The sequence below is a fragment of the Chrysochloris asiatica genome, unplaced genomic scaffold, assembly GCF_000296735.1.
Source record: "Chrysochloris asiatica unplaced genomic scaffold, ChrAsi1.0 scaffold00165, whole genome shotgun sequence".
Lineage (NCBI taxonomy): Eukaryota > Metazoa > Chordata > Mammalia > Afrosoricida > Chrysochloridae > Chrysochloris > Chrysochloris asiatica.
In genome coordinates, this window is record NW_006408683.1 from 4,663,512 (window position 1) to 4,680,618 (window position 17,107).

General features: G+C 42.4%; 1 protein-coding gene across 1 annotated transcript in view; it reads right to left on the reverse strand.

Annotated features, from left to right (window-relative positions):
* KIF26B (kinesin family member 26B) overlaps positions 1–17,107 on the reverse strand; it is an 807,257-nt gene that overhangs the window by 513,328 nt on the left and 276,822 nt on the right. The window contains exon 3 of the mRNA XM_006871272.1: positions 9,901–10,437. Within this exon, the coding sequence (XP_006871334.1) occupies positions 9,901–10,437 (537 nt within the window). The remainder of the gene's footprint in view (positions 1–9,900; positions 10,438–17,107) is intronic.

Here is a 17,107-nt window from a genome sequence, read left to right on the forward strand (position 1 = left end):
CATTAACTGGTCTTCCTTATTGTTGCTGCTGTTGTTAAGTGCCTTCAAGTTGGTTCTGACTCATTGGTGGTGAGCTTGTACCACCAACCTTTCAGTCCAGTGCTTATCCAACAGTACCACACCAGGACTCTGGTATTCCTTGTGGTGCTTATGTGCCGTGGAGTCGGTTCCGACTCATAGCGACCCTGTATAGGGTTTCCGAGGCTGTAACTCTTTACGGGAGCAGAAAGCCTCATCTTTCTCCTGCGGAACAGCTGGTAGTTTCGAACTGCTGACCTTGCGGCTCACAGCCCAATTCATAACCACTATGCTACCAGATTCCTTGTAGGCATATGGATATTATCCTATCACAGACAGCATTGTACTACAAGATAGATCTTGAAATGTTCTTTTTGACAATAAATGAGATGCCATTTCTTTTTTATTTTTTGTTCCCCACATAGCAAATCATATGATTGTCAGATTCAAAATGGCAAAATCAGCCCATTCCACTCACTAATGCCTATGGTATTGATCTCAAAGGATTCCATTTCATTTTTGGAAACTTACAATTTTCCTAGATTCATACTTTGTACATTCCATGTTCTGATTATTAATAGATGTTTGTATCTGCTTCTCCCCATTTTGAGTTGTACTCCATCAGCAAATGAAGGTCCCGAAGACTTTATTCCATTCACATAATTAATGATCAAGTCTACTTCAAGGACCAACTCTTTCCCAGTCATATTTGAGTGCCTTCCCAAGGAGGGGCTCATCTCCCTGCACTTCATTTGATGACATTCTGCTGCGATTCATTAATGTTTTCATTTTCTGATACTATATCTGACAATATTCCGCTGCTATTCAAAAGGTTTTCAGTGGCTAAGCATTCAGAAGTGGTCTGTATCTCCTACTTCCTAGTCTAAGGGTGGAAACTCTGCTGAAACTTGTCAACCATGGATGGCTCTGCTGGTACTTAAAATACCATTGGCACAGTTTTCAGAATCACAGTAACATGCAAGCTGTCACACTACCGACATGTATGAGGTAAGAAGGATTACTAGGCAGCTCTGTGAAACCACATTCCGTAATGTCAAAAAGCCTTATAGATAAGATGAAGTTTTTTTCTGCTCATATCACATATTTCTCTTCATCCTCCTTTCACTGCTTCCATTCCCCATGGCCACCTTGTAATATTTTCTGCAGTTTCAACAGTATTGGAGACTTACATAATGGTAATTGCTAACTACCAACATAGAGTGGCTGTGGTGTACTTGTTATTTTCATGTTATAACAATTAGGGAAATCTGAGACAACTGAAAACCAACTGGGCAGTATGAGTAACTTCTCATTCTGTGAAGGCACCCAAATGAAATAATCTGACTTACTAGTGTACTGTCAGATCCAAAGGGTAACACAATTTGTTGTGTGGTATGGAAAGCCTGTACTCTTGGTTACATTGCGAGTTTCTACAGCAACTCTTTAGTCTTTATGCCTCATCTTCTCTCTCCTTACCAAGCTTTTCAAGTATTAAATATTTACTGGTGCATTAGTTTCCTATTGCTGCCTAAATAAATTTCTACAAACTTAGTAGCTAAAAACCAAATTTATTCTCTTACAGTTCTCGAGGTCAGTCTAAAGTGGGCCAGCAGGGCTAGTCCCTTGTGGAAGTTCTAGGGGAGAAGCCATTTTTTTGGCCTTTTATACCTTCTACAACTGTCTTCATTCCTTGTCTCATGGTTCATTTCTCCATCAATAAAGTTGGCAACACAGCATCTTCTCCTCTCTTTGAGTCTGCTTTCATCCTTACGTCTCCACTACCTAACTCTGATCACCAGCACCCCTCTTATGAGAACACTTGTGATAACATTGGGCCCACCTGAATAATACAAGAAAGAGACTCTCCCCATCTCAAAATGTGTAGCCTACATATGCAAAGCCTCTTTTATCATGTAAGGTAACAGATTCACAGGTCCCAGAAATTAGGGTGTGGCCATCTTAAATGACCAGATAAAATTTTTTTTTTTTAATTTCTTAATGAAATTTGGATGTTTCTTTCATACCATGTTTCTGTCATTTTTGGGGCAGGGGGAGATTACCAATTTTCATAAAATGTGACATTTAGCTGTAATTTCATCTTGAGTATTAAATTCTTCCACCACTCACATGTCAGATTGTCTTATTGTGGTGGCTTTGATGTTGCTGTGATGCTGGAAGCTACACCACCAGTATTTCAAATACCAGCAGGGTCACCCCATGGTAGGCAAGTTTCAGCAGTTTCTAGACTAAGAGAGCCTAAGAAGAAAAAGCCTGGTGATCTACATCCAAAAATTATCCAATGAAAACCTTATGTTTTATCAGAACATAGTCTGATATAGTGCTGGGAAATGAGCTCCTTCACGGGAAGACTGCTGGAATCTACAGTAGCCTTCCCCAGTGGACTCAAACATCCCAGTGATCACAGAGCTAGTACGTGATTGGACAATACTCGTTCCACTGTACATGGGGTCACTATGAATTGGAGCGGCTCAATGGCAACTAACCATATATCCTTGTGAAATGTTCTGTCCTGATTCTTTTCCTGTGTTCATGGTTTGTCAAAAGTAACAAACATACATAATCCAATACCCCTTTGACTATCGATAGATAGGAAGGAAAAAAAACAAAACAATGATCTTAAAAAAATCTTTTCAATATCATTAAGCTGTCACATTATGTGATACTTTATTCTAATCCCATGACTCTGCAGATGCAGCAGAAGTGGAAGCAAACTGAATACAGGAGCTGGCCCCAAAATGGGCAGGTTGAATAGTTCAGGGAACAGGTGTTGAACCCTGGGGAACTGCCAAGAATGCAAACAGGAAACCTCCACTACTGACTGGCTATGAACACCCGCACCTGCTCCGTCTTGAAAGGTGGCTCAGCCAGGAAGGAACACATGTGTTCCTCGTTTCCCAGGCACCAGCTATAGTAGACCCTGTGCTTCAGGTTTTTCTAAATCCATCAGAGACAAAGCCTCTAAGCCTTCCATAAAGAGTGTCAGCACCAAGTCCTTCCAAGGCTCCAATCTGCGAGAACAAGTAGTACGTACTGCAGAGCTATTACAGTTTTAGCAAACATTAAACTGTTTGCCAGACTCCTGGTGTGAAGCTGTAGGATCAGCACTGGATTACAAAGGAAGCACAAAGTCGATAGTTCAAAACCACCAGCTGTTCCTCAGAAACCCTATACAGGGTTGTTATGAGTCAGAAACAACTCGACAGCACTTAACAACAACATAACAATAGGGTTCTGGTGTGGCCCTGTAGGATAAGCAATGAACTGGGAACCACAAGGTCAGCAGTTCAAAGCCACTAGCTGTTCCTCATAAACTTTACACAGAGTCTCTATGAGTCAGAACTGACTTGACAACACTTAACAACAACAAGCAGCTGTTTGCCACCTTTTTCTTAATTGTTCCCCACAAAGACCCTGTGAGACAGTAAATTCATAGGTAGGAAAATAAACTAAGATATTAAATTACTGAATGCAGGTAAGTTTCTTCAAATCTCCTCCCATGCTGCAAAAGCCAGCGGCTGTTCTACAAAAGTGGATTCTAGCACCAACATTCTATGATTCTGACTGTTATATATATACTCCTACAGTTACATATTTGTTATTTATATGAGTGCAAGTCAAGCAAAAGCAGATGCCATTCAAAAAGAGGAAATTACTCTATGGCTGATTATAAGGAACTCATTTACACATGAGGACAGTGTGATTCACTAGAATTCTTGCCTTCCACTGGGAGACCCAAGAGTTTGATTCCCAGTCAATGTGCTCCAGATACAGTCTGTCAGTGATGGTGTGAGTGTTGATATGATTCTGAACAGGTTTCAGCAGTTTCCAGGCTAAGGTGGACTAGAAGAAAAGCCTAGGGACTTACATCCAAAAATCAATCAATGAAAGCCCCCTGGATTACAACAGCCATGGGGATGGATCAAGCACAACTGGGCAATGTTGTGCTCCATTGTGCATGGAGCTGACTCAATAGCTAATAACAGCAACAATCCACAAATACATTTCCAGCTATAATTTATGTGATCAAATAAAGGTTCTAAAGAAGACTTTATACTTCTCAGGTGTTGTGTATTTGTTGTTGATGGTAAGTACTTGTTATAGAGTCATTTCCGACTCATGGTGGTGGTGGTTATGTACCGTCAAGCCGGTTCCGACTCATAGCAACCCCACATAATGTTTCTGAGATTGTGAATCTTCACAGGAGCAGAAAGCCTCATCTTTCTCCCATGGAATGACTGGTGGTTTCGAACTGCTGACCTTGAGGTTAGCAGCCCGACTCATAACCACTACACTCCCAGACTCTGTTTCCGACTGATAGTGACCCTATATAGGGTTGCTATGGAGCAGCTGGCGAATTTGAACTGCCAACCTTGCGGTTCATACTGATCTTGACGGTTCAGTGCTTATCCTACAGCACCACACCAGGAGTGCATATTGTTGTTAAGTGCCATTGAGTCGGTTCTGACTCATAGCAACCTTGTATAGGATTTTCAAAGGAGCAGCTGGTGTTTCAAACTGACTTTGCAGTCCAGCACATTAACACACTAAATGTCTGCAAGTCCATAGAGGAATTTTCCTTATCTATCTGGAGAGATTCTGTAATGTTTATAGATTCCCAGTCTTTATGGGGAGTCCTGGTGTGGCACTGCGGATTAATGCACTGGACTGCAAGGTCAGTTTGAACCCCAAGGTTGACAGTTCAAGCTCACCATCCACTCCTTGGAAACTCTATACAGGGTAGCTATAAGTCGAAACCGACTCCATGGCACTTAACAACAACAACAGCTCTATATGGAGGTGCTTTTGAAACATGAAGATACAACAAAGGAGAATCAAGAATTCTTCCTGCTGCAACTCTGGAAGATGATTACACATTAGGATAGGTAACAGAGATGCCTTCCAGTTACCCGTGGAGTCCCTGAATGGCCCAAATGGTTAAGCACTCAGCTACGTACTGAAAAGGTTGGCAGTTTGAACCCAGCAGAGGCATCTCAAAACACAGGCCAAATGATCTACTTCTGAAAGACGACCTCTGGAGCACAGCTGTAACCTGACGCACATGGGGTCATCATGAATCAGCGTCAACTCCACAGCAACGGGCTTAGTTTTCTTGGAGATTTTTTTATCCTGCTACCATGCTCACTGTTAGGCAGCTCATCCTCATCTTTTGCATCTAAATTGAAAAGGGCAGTGCCTCTTCATTCACCCTGTTTCTACAGCTTCTGGCTCAGTGGATGTGGAACAAGCACTTTTGAAGTGACAAATCAGAGACCAGCTCTGACCCCAATCCAGAGGCCATCAGCTTTGTGGAGAGGTAAGTGGGAGTGTGGGTGAGCAGGAAGAGTGAGGTCGGTTTTCAGAGCAGTCAACCATCTCTGATGAACCGGTGAGACTGTGAGCTAAAGCATATTTACTGCGGGGTGATGTACACAACAGGAGACAGCAGTCTGGCCAGAGACAGAGCCTCCTACCACAGCATCAGAATGACAAAGTCATGACACTGCTTTACAGCCGGGCACCACATCTCTTTATCCCAGAGACAGTTCCTTGGGTCCCCTAAACTCAGAGGAAATGCTGTAACATTTACCCAGGACAATCTCAGGTTAGTGGTTTGCACGAATCATCTCTGTATCTGTTTGCCATGAAAATTCCTTCCACAGGTGAAATTATAAGACTATCTGCATGCTCTCATAACACACTATGTATCTCTGTCCCTTCCACTCACCTCCTACCTCTATCAGTCATTTCACCTACTCCTCCCCCACTGTGAGCACCACAGTGCAAGAGTTTGGGTCTTCAGAATAAAGCAGCAGTTGAAACTCAGCACCTAGCACAGTGCCTGGTTATTGTTGTTAGCTGCCTTCAAGCTGTCCCATAGCCCATAACAATCCCAAGACAACAATATTAGGCTGTTGTGATCCACAGTTTGTCACTGGCTAATTTTTCAGAAGTAGGTCACCAGGCTTTGCTTCATAGTCTGTCTTAGTCTGGATGTCCCACTAAAGTTTTCATGCTAAAAGAAACATCCTTTGAAGGTTACCAGGTATGGGAGGCAACAGGGTGAAATTCATTGGCTAAAGGGCAGACATGTATTAACTTGGATGAAGGGGAAGGCAATATAATTTTTAAAATAAGCACCATGCAGGCTTTCACTGACAGACAAGTGGTAGCTGTACTTGAGGTGCACTGACTGAGAATCATCAGATCCGTCTGCTAACCAGCACCTGAAACATGCTGCAAGTCCTCTGGGGCTGGGAAAGGTGAAAGTGACTTTCTGTGTAACATGAGTATGTGGTTAGTACAGCTCTGGAATGTGCTGAAAATACGATCATGGTAAAAGAATGTTCACCAGAGTATTTTATTATAGTAACGAAAGAAATGGAGAGAGGGGCTACCTAAACTCCAGTAATGAGGTATGGTTATAGAAATTAGGACATGTCCATAAGAAAGATCACATTTGAGAAAAACATAGTGGCATGAGAAAATGCATCCAAATATAGTAAGTGAAAAACCAGTCCTGGAATTGAACATAATCAGTTTTACAAATTGTGAGTATATAAAACACTGGGAGGAAATATATACAAATGGTGCATAGTTTATTTCTAAATGCTGCTGATTTTTAAAGCTTTAATGATTAAACTTTCTCATACACTTTTACTTTATTTTATAATAAGCATGTACTGGATTTTTAAGTTTAAAAACTGTGTATTTTGAAATTATGAACACTTATAAATTGTGAAATTCTGGGAGGAAAAAAGCATATCATTTAACAATGAAAACAAGCCCTGTCCAGTTCTATCCTGCAGAAAGCCCTATATGATTCCTTTCCAGCATTAAACTAGATGCCTCACCCATGCACAATTCAGAAAACTCTACCTGAAAGAAAGTAAAGTGGCAGTGAAGGCTCTGCCAATCAAAACAGAAGCGCTTTCCTTTGATTAGCTAGGCTCTAAAAAGAAATCTGTATCTGGGGATGTTGGCAGGAGACTTTCATGGAGTCAGCAGGAAAAGCTGGAAGCAGCTGTGTCGTAGGGAAACCTATTCCCCTGAACAGGGGAGAACTGACTCTGAGTCTGTGATTCTGTGCAACCAGGCCAGTTAATGTCTCTAAGCATGTGTTCCCTGTCTGTATTAGGAAGGTCATACACCTGCCCTGCTGACCTCACAGGCTTTTGTGGGGTTAAATAAAACAATGTGCATGTTATGCTTTGGAAACTACAAAAATTAGGCAATCCCAAACAGCTAACTTCTGGATAGAAATCAAAGCTCTCTTCTTTTCTTTCTTGTCTTTCAAGATATGATATCAGCAGATTCAATCTATAGTCACCTCTCAAACACCCTAGGAAAGTCACAAGGATTTTTATCAGTCACATTTAACTATGTTTATGATTCCCTGTATCTTTGTCCAGGTAGCAAAGACATGTGCTCATTCACCTTGTTTGTTTGTTTTCCTCCTAGACACAGGGATAGATAGATTGCATTTTCCCAGCAGGACCAATGACTAGGTTTTGTCATCTGAATATGGATAGAAGTGATAAAGACCTCTTCAAAGTTGGGTCTCAAGCCCCCTTCATCTTCTTACTTCATGTCCTGGCTGGTAGAGGTCTCTAAGTACCTTGAGAGATGGTGACACCACTAGATGGAAGAAGCCAAGTCTCCACATCACAGGGAAGGCTGCCCACCAAAACACCTGATATAACTGCAACATGTGGAACAGTGAATTACTAAATATGCTTGCTCTTTTAACTACAGTGCTCCATTTTGTGAGATACTATAATTCCTAGATCCTACAGCTAATGGGAGAAAAATGAGGCTTTCTACTCCCGTAAGGATTTACACCCTCGGAAACCCTGTACAGGGTCGCTATGGGTCGGAACTGACTCGACGGCACTTAACAACAACAACAACGGCTAATGGTTATGATCCTATTTTGGAGTGAGTTGTCCATTATGTTACTGAAGGTAGGATTAGGGTGGGATGTATCTCAAGTTGTCGCATTACTAGAAGGAGTGATTCAAGTGACCACCCTTGATTTCCTTGGGGGTGTGATCAGCATCCAATATACAGGAATGTTCTGGTAAAGTTCTCTCTCTTGCTCTGGATATTGAATTTGGATCATCTTCATCTGACTTCTGTTTCTTGGGACGTGAACCAGTAATCTATCATCTGACCTCCTCTTTCTGCTTCCACAGTTCTGTGAGTCAGTGGCCAATCATCTGACCTGCTGATTTGGGTTCCTCAGCCCTTGCAACCACGTGAATGAGGAGAATTCTCGACTGATTCTGACCCAGGAATTTGGGACTTGCTAGCCTCCACCTTATGTGGCGCTATGGGTTAGTGAGCCAGACTGCAAAGCTGTTTGAACTGCAAGGTTGGTGGTTCAAGCTCACCAGTCACTCCTAGGAAAACCTACACAGGGTCGCTATAGGTCAGAACTGACTCAATGACACTTAACAACAACAACAAGCCTCCACAGCCTTGTAAGTCATTTCCCTGATGGTCTGTGAGTTCTGTGTGACGTTGCAGCAAATTATGGAACCCAGAGGTGAGAGAGAGAGAGTACTGAGGAGAAGCTGGTGTTAGAGATGATGGAGTAGAACAGCAGTTTGGAAAAGGTGGACATTGGGGACATCTTTAGCATCTGCCTCATAGGAACCAGCTTTGTGCTGATCCTTCTCAGACAAATTGTTTATGCAGTAAGTAAGAAATGACCTGAGATATTAGGATCATTTGTTACACTAATTATCCTCCCATTCTGCTGTTTCCCACATGACTTTGTTACAGGGGCTATAGGGGACAGGTATGTAAACCCAACCCAACAGGAAATTCATCCAAAACATTTTTAAGATAATTATTTTAGATTCTGACAGATTTGTGTAACGCCTGCTCTCTTATTTCCACAGGGAGACTTCAGGGTATGTACTAGGTTCCAATAACTGAAAAGAGAAACTAACAAAAGACAAAAAAAAAAGCCTTTGGCAATACAATCTCAGAAGTATTTAAGGTGAGATGCAAATAGGAAAGGGAAAAGGTGCATCCAGGTAGGAGAGGCTAGGGTATAAGCCTATGTCTCTTTTAGAGGTGCTGACGGTGGGAGCAGAATGCTAACACTGACTCCTCATGTAGTTTATTCTTAGCGATGTTTGTCCCTACCCATGCGCTGCTTTAAAACCATGATTTCAAGGACTCAAAATAACCTTTGATTAAAAAATCTCTCACTCACTTCTCAATTTCTGTTAACCACAATAGCAACAACAGCATAACTCATACATTCATCTCTGACTATATGCCAGACATTGGACTAAATGTAGCATATTCCATTCCTTACCTTATTTAATTCTGGACTGCTAACTGCAAGGTCAGTGGTTCAAACCCACCGTTAGCTCCTCAGAAACACCACCCAGGGTTGCTAAGAGTCGGAACTGATTTGACGGCACTTAATAACAACTATTACGTTCAGTTTTTATTAGCATAGGTTTTCAGCCTGAGAAAGGACAAGTCCTTGTGCAAGGTCATAGTGCTAGTAAGTCAGGGTTTGAACCCCAAGCCATGTGTCCCCAGAGCCCACATTCAGCATTACTGCCATGCAGTAGTGGTTGGGAAGCCCTTGCATCGCTTGGCCAAGCAGAGTGTCTCAAAGGGGATCCTGAATGAGCAGAGAGAAAGGGCAGAAGTGAGAAGTTTGCCCAATACAGCAACCAGGCCTGGATGGAGCACCCTGAAGAGGTCCTCCGTGAAATATGGGGCGGTATTAGGCTCTGGGTTGGGGCACTCCCAGAAGGGGAATGTGGGAAAAGGACGTATTACCCACTATCTTTGACTCAAGTCAACCTGCTCTTTCTTGCTTATAGAGTTACTTACTTGGTAGGGGTACAGGGTGACCCCATTGGTTCTTGACAGGGACCACGTGCCATCCAGGTATTGGTGGGCCTGGATGGCCACTGAGTTGAGCATGTTCCCATTACTGGGACTGGTGGCCATCTGGAGGCTGACTTTGGCCTGGTGGGTTGGGGACCCACTCTTCTTCTCAGCTCCATTGCTGACCCCAAGACTGTTCGGTTTGCTGCTATGTTTATTGGTGATGAGGCCTGTGTAGTTGGAGGTAGCACAGGGTGCAGGCACAAAGGCCCAATCCCTAGGCTGCTGGAGTCCACCCACGTGCCGGGGCCCCACCAGTGTGGGGATGTTGGAGAGAGGTGGGGGCGAGCCAGGGGAGGCATCATAGTGCTCACTGCCTGCTGCCTGCTCCAAGGTCAGCACCATCTGGATGGCCTCCTGCTTCAGCTGGTTCAGGTGTGTAGCACAAATGTCACAGCGGTTGTCTCGGTCGTTCCATGCCTTCCGGATAGTGTTGGGGACCTGGAGTTTGTCATGAATCACAGCTGAGAAAGCAGGGTCCTGGAAGATACACAAGCAGGAAAAAGGAGTGGTTATTACTCAAGAGCAATTTGCATGTCTGGTTTATGAGTTAAACCCTAGATATAGCCAAAGAGTTTGACTGTTTGGTTGATATCCAACAGAAATGAGAAGAAAGACAATTGTAAGTTTTTTTTTATAGTGAAGCATTTAAGGAGTTCTGGCTAGTCAAATGAGAACAAGATTCTTGTTCTTATGTGCACTAAAGAATTACAACCTTACCTGGGGCCTCCCAAGGTACGCATTAAGGAGACACATTATTTGTGCATTAATTCTGTGGTAGAAGACTGGCCAGAGCACCAGGAGTAGGCGTATCCTGAATCAGAGGCAGGTGGTGAGACTGAGAAAGAGGAAATGGGGGCATGAAGCAACTCACATTTATTTATCACTTGTCTATGGCAGGCTCGCCATTTCTGTATGTATGTGGTTGATGTCCTGATTGGAAGGAAACTATATCTGTAATAAACCTGGTAAAACTTGATACATTTCCCTATAACATCATCAAAAACCACTATAAGTGATTCTTTAGCTCAGAGGACCATATTTAAAAGAAATCAGGGAAAAAATTACAATGAAACTGACTTCTCTCATTTTCCCTGCCTTGCTTTTTATAGAACAGTAGAATTTCACAAAGAAAAAAAAAGCTCTGGAAGTGTTAATTGGATAGTAAAATAGTTAAGTTCTAGTTTCAGTTCTACTACTAATTAACAAAGGCTCTCTAGTAGTGTAGTAGTTATGAATCGGGCTGTTAACCTCAAGGTCAGCAGTTTGAAACTACCAGCCATTTCACTGGAGAAAGATGAGGCTTTCTGCTCCCATAAAGATTTACATCCTCAGAAACCCTATACAGGGTCACTGTGAGTCGGAACCGGAATCGACTCCACGGTTCTTAACAACAAGTAATTAACAAGTGGCCTTGGACAGTTTACTTCATTTCACTGAACCACTCATCTGTAACACAAGGTCATGTCTCTCTGAGTTGTATGGTCCTTCCAGCTCCTTGACTGTGTTTGTGGGAAGTAAGGACAGGAGAGTCCAGTATCTGTAAATATGGACAGACCACTATGCCATTTGGGGGCTCAGTTGAACTTTTGAAGAAATTTATGAGGCCGACCTTATGACTTACTTCCTCTAGGGCATTAATAGGAAATCTGCTCTTCTGAAATTTGCTGTCAGCTTTTATGGGCGGAAATCTCATCAAAGCTGAACAAAGTTTGGTGAGGGAGGTGTGGGATAGCCAAGGTGGCAGGAAGATGACTGGTGGGAGGGTTGTTCTTAATTATGATCCATCTTGATTATGAGCTCCAGTATTTTGTTTTCCCTGTTTAACTACCATGAAAAGCTCCTCAGCATGCACTGATTAATTGATTAATAAATCAAGAGGCCTCTTTACACAGCAGCAGCAGGGAGTGAGGCTCAGGAGGTGGAAATTCAAGACAGTCATAAGATGATGGGAAGCAATAGGTCAAGGTTCATCAAGACTCAGATTGACTAAGTGATGAGAACCATATGAGATCTGCACTACAGCATCCTCCATCACAAGCTGCTTGGTTCAGAGTCTCTCATCACAAATCAGAGCATGTGGAACCCAGGTGAACCCCTTAGGGATGAACAGACCAACATTTCAGTTTACAGGTAAGAAAACCAAGCTCCAAAAGGGTTTAAAGCTTTGTCTACCCCCAAACCTCTTGACCCTCAATCCATGGTGTTCCACTTCAGGAGCCAGAGACCCATCTCTAGCGACAGACTCATATTTTCTGCACAGAAATAGAAGGTTTTTAACCTCATTCATTTGGGAAATGTTCATTTATTCCAAATGGATTTATTTGGACTTTAATTTGTGCCAATCACCACATTAAATGTTGATATTACAGAGATGAAAGACATATACCTGCCCCTGAGCACCTCTCAGTCCTGGATCTGGAGAGACTCAGAGACTAGAATGATAAGAGCCTGGGGGAGGTCGAGGGGTGGGGAGGCAGGGGCACCACTAGCCCAGCCTGCTTCATGCTCCCATTTCCTCTTTCTCATTCTCACCACCTGCCTCTGAATTATGATCCACCTACACAGGGTGCTCTGGCCAGTCCTCCACCAGCTGCAATGCCTGACATCTACCTGTTCACTGTCCACAACAACATCCAATGGAGAGCATGACAAAAGGCTTCTCTCCTGACCTGCTGGACAGCACAGTGCTTGGTGTGTTCATTACAAGGCAGCAAGAGCTCCAGAGTAAATGCACATTGTGGTGCTGTTTGGGTCAATGCTCACTTCAGAGGATCAGTATTAGCAGGGGCTTTCGTACCGTTTCCCTAATTCCTCTCAGAGAATCCCTGAGAGTTCTCAGTCTCCCCACCTCATAGTAGCCAAATATGAAATTAAGTTAAATTAACATTTTATTAGCATGCACAAGCAATGTCTGGAGTTCTGGTTTGAAGCTGTAGGATAAGCGCTAAACTGCTATCTGCAAGGTTTCTTCACAAACCCTAGATGGAGTTGGAACTGACTTGATGGCTTTTAACAACATAAGCCATTTCTATGGAGAGACTAAGAGAATTTCTATTTCCTGAGAAAGTATTTGGCTGTAGATGTATTAGCAAAAGCAGCCAAAACCTGCAGTAGTTATTTTCTTTATTAAATGATATTTTTCTTTCTAAAAATGGAGAAATCTTTAAGACGTGGAGAAAAAAGGCAAGTAATAACCATCATGCCTATTAACAACTACTGGATGATTTCCTTATGATTTTTCCTATGCACATTAAGAAAAATATGTCATGCACATACATATATGTGGAGTTCTGGTGTGGCACTGAAGAATAATGCCCCGGACCACAAGCCCAGTTTGAACCACACGGTTAGCAGTTCAAACCCACCACTTAACAGCAACAAGTAAAATGTAAAAACAAATAAATGAATTATAGAATTAAAAAAATAGAATACTAAGTCGTCATCAAAAACCATATTTTCAAATGGTATTTGTTGATAAGAGAAAATTCTCATTATGTAATGTTAAGTGTAAAATAAGATACTATGAGTATGTATATGACAAAAATAACATATATGTTGTTGTCGTTAATGCCATCAATTTAGTTCCGACTCAAATCAACCCTGTATAGGGTTTCCAGGGAATGGCTGGTAAACGTGAACCACCAACCTTGTGGCTCAAACCAACATTGCAATCCAGCGCATTAACCTACAGCGGCACACAGGACATTCTACTAGATGACTGGAAATTGTGTGAAAAAATTAGAAAATCAGCATCAAAAAACAATCCACAACCACTGGTGTATGCTTTTGTGCCACCAAACTATTTGGTCTCAAGAAGTCTCAAATAAATTACTCATTCATAGTCCTTTTTTTTTTTAGCACAATCACATACCTAAGTAAGGTGGTGGGTCTAACAGAAGTTGCCTCTACACATTAGAATTTTAGATCCTGGCTCTTAGACTCTGGATTCAATACTAGCAAGTGTTTCAGCTGGAGCTAAAAAGAGGCACCTACTATATGGAATCCTTTGGGTCATCCATGAGTTCCTTTCCCCTTCCTAATTTATACTATTATGTCTAGAAATAGAATCTTCACTGTAATGTATTGTTATTTGTTGCTCAGATTTTAACGTGTAACAAATACTTATGTTGACCTCCAACCTAAGTATCAAGCTGAAAACAAGAGGATACATGCAAATGATTCCTGTCCTCTGTGATTTGGAAATTTTAGTCCCTCCAGAGGTGATTGAAAGAAAGGCTTGATAAGCTACTTTTGAGAGATCAGCCAATGAAAACCCTAGGGAGCAGAGTCCTACTCTGGCACAACTGTGGTCCCCATAGTCATAATTAACATGACAGCAGCTACATTGTGGTCCCTGCCTAGTCCAGTCTGTGGCAACTCACAGGACCACTCAACACACACTCAAACACACCAAGCTCTATGTTTCCTGCCTGGTCATGAAGCTTCCACAGGAAGGGCTCTGGCTCCAACTTCTCTCCACTCAGACCTGCACTCAACCAAAGTAAGCCCTGCAGAAGTGGCTGCCAGGGCCTGCAAGAGGCGACAGGATCATCACACAGGGGCACTCTATGCCCACTGCCATAAATACATGGCAACAGAGGCTACAAACTAGCAAACAGCCCTGTTTCATCTGATAATGCTGACTAATGTCAAAGAAATGTTAAATGAAGCAACCTTGATCTGAAACCCTTTGCTAGTTATCATTAAAAACCTCTGCAAGTCCAAAGACGTGTCTTATGAAATGTAAAATCCCTTTTAAGTTATAAATATATGAGTGCAACTCAAAACTTCAAAGAAGAATGGTCAATAGATACAGCTTCCTGTAAATGCTGAAGACAGAGGGAGGAGACTGCTTCCAGGGAGAGTCGCGAAAAACAGGAGGAAAGGAGTCCTCAGGACCTGCCTGGCTCTCACATACGAGCAATGTGCTTTCTGGCCAGGGACTGCAGAGGCCCAGGAGATGTACTAAGGGACCCTCTTCTGGGTCAGCTGGCACCAAAAGAAACCTGAACCCAGAGAAGGAATGAATCTAGGATCTCATCAGGCACTAAACTCATAGACTTGAAAGACATTCGTATCAGCTTCCTGGATCTAGTCCTGGATTCACTGGGTGTCTCTGAATACAATGGGAGCAGTGGTAAACCCTGCAGAAGCCAAATGTCTCCTTTTAAAGTTCCAAGTTTTATTCCAGCTCATTCGAAACTTAGAAAATATTTTCATCTTAAAATTTCAAGTTTAGGATTTCTGTCCTGAAAATATTCTTATCTTTCAGGAAAATATACAAATTTAGTTTTGCTCTACCTTAACCATGAAGAGGAATTTAAGAAGCCGCCAAAGAAACTGGTATGGCACTGTAGGATAAGCCCTGAACTGCTAACCACAAGTCAGTTGTTCAAAACCACCAGTTGCTTCCCAGAAACCCTGGAACCCGTAGGAACCAACTCCATGGCACTTAACAACAACAATAAAAGAGACTGGCAAAGTTCCTCATAAGATAGGCTAAGGGTAAATGAAATTAACATTCAGACACATAAATCTCCCAATTAGTGATGACTATAAAAAACAACCACCATTCATCTGCCAGTTTACTGGACTGTGGTGGCTTGCATGTTGCTGTGATTCTGGAACCTATGTCACTGGTATTTCGCATGCATACCAGCAAGGTCACCCATGGTGGACAAGTTTCAGATGAGCTTCCAGACTGAAACAGACTAGGAAGAAAGGAGAGACAGACAAGTATAGTACCTGCTACATACTATAAAGACTCCTGGTGTGGCACTGTAGGATCAGCACATGGACCACCAAATTAACAAACAGATCTGTGTTGGAAGAAGTTACAGACATACTTAGAAGGATGGCCAGACTTCATCTTTCATACTTCAGTATATCAGGAGGGACCAGTCACTGGAGAAAGGTATCATGGTTGGGCAAAGTAGAACGTCAGTGAAAAAGATGACAACCTCCAATGAGATGGATGAGACAGTGGCAGCAGCAATGGGCTCAAGTGTGAGATTGGCACAGGACCAGGAAGTGTTTCATTCTGTTATGCATAAGGTCTCTAAGAGGTCGGTACCAACTCAACGGTACTTAACAACAACAACCTGCCAAACTAACTACTTGCCACTGAGTCGATTCTAACTCTTGCCAACTCTATGTATATTCAGTCTACCCAGTAGGAATAATATGTTCGATAAAGTAGAGGGTCAGCAAGAACTAGGTAAACCCTCTGTAGCATAGACAAACAGAGTAACTGCAACAATAGATTCAAACATATCAATCACTGTGAGGATGGGCAATGGTTTGTTCTCTTGTACATAAAGTTGCCATGAGTTAGAGCCAATGTGATGGCAACTAACAACAAATATCAGTTGGAGGCCCTGGGTAGTGTACACTGTTCATGAGTCTGGCTGGTAACTGAAACGCTGAAGGTGTGAGTCTATCCAGAGGCAATTCAGAAGAAAGTCCTGGCAATCTACTTTAGAAACAGCTACTGAAAACCCTAAAGAGCACAGTTCTACTCTGATAAATGCAGGGAGTTAGGATCACCTCCATACCAGCTGATATCTGAATGTCAGTATCCTTTATTTTTGTTTTTCATAGAGTACCCAGACTCACAAACAAGGTATATGACTACCTACAAAGGATGCATATGAACAAATCAGATGGTTTGACAAAGTAATGCTGATCCATTGCTCTTTGTGGAAAAGGGCTACGACCTCACAGTTTCTGCCAGTCTCAGCACACAAGATGTGAACTGAAGAAAGTCCATGAGTATTTCACTTTCATTAGTTAAGAAGCTGCTCAGTATGGCTCAAGCTTCAGAGTTAGGTGGCTGTGAGAGGAAGAAGACTTTTGAAAAGATATAGCAGTTGGGTCACTAGGGTTGGTGTCACCCTGTCCTCCCCATGGGCCTACTCCCATACCAGACCATAAAGAATCCTGAGTAATGATTATAAATTTTAATCATAGCATAATATGTGATAGAGTTTATTGTTGTTATTGTTAAGTGCCGTAGAGTCAATTCCAACTCCAAGTGAACCTACAGATGAGGTATCTGAGGCATTAAATCTTTGTGGGATCCAGGATAAGCCAAGCACTGCTTAAGAAGAAGAATAAGGTTGGAAACCTCTCACTACCCGACTTCAAA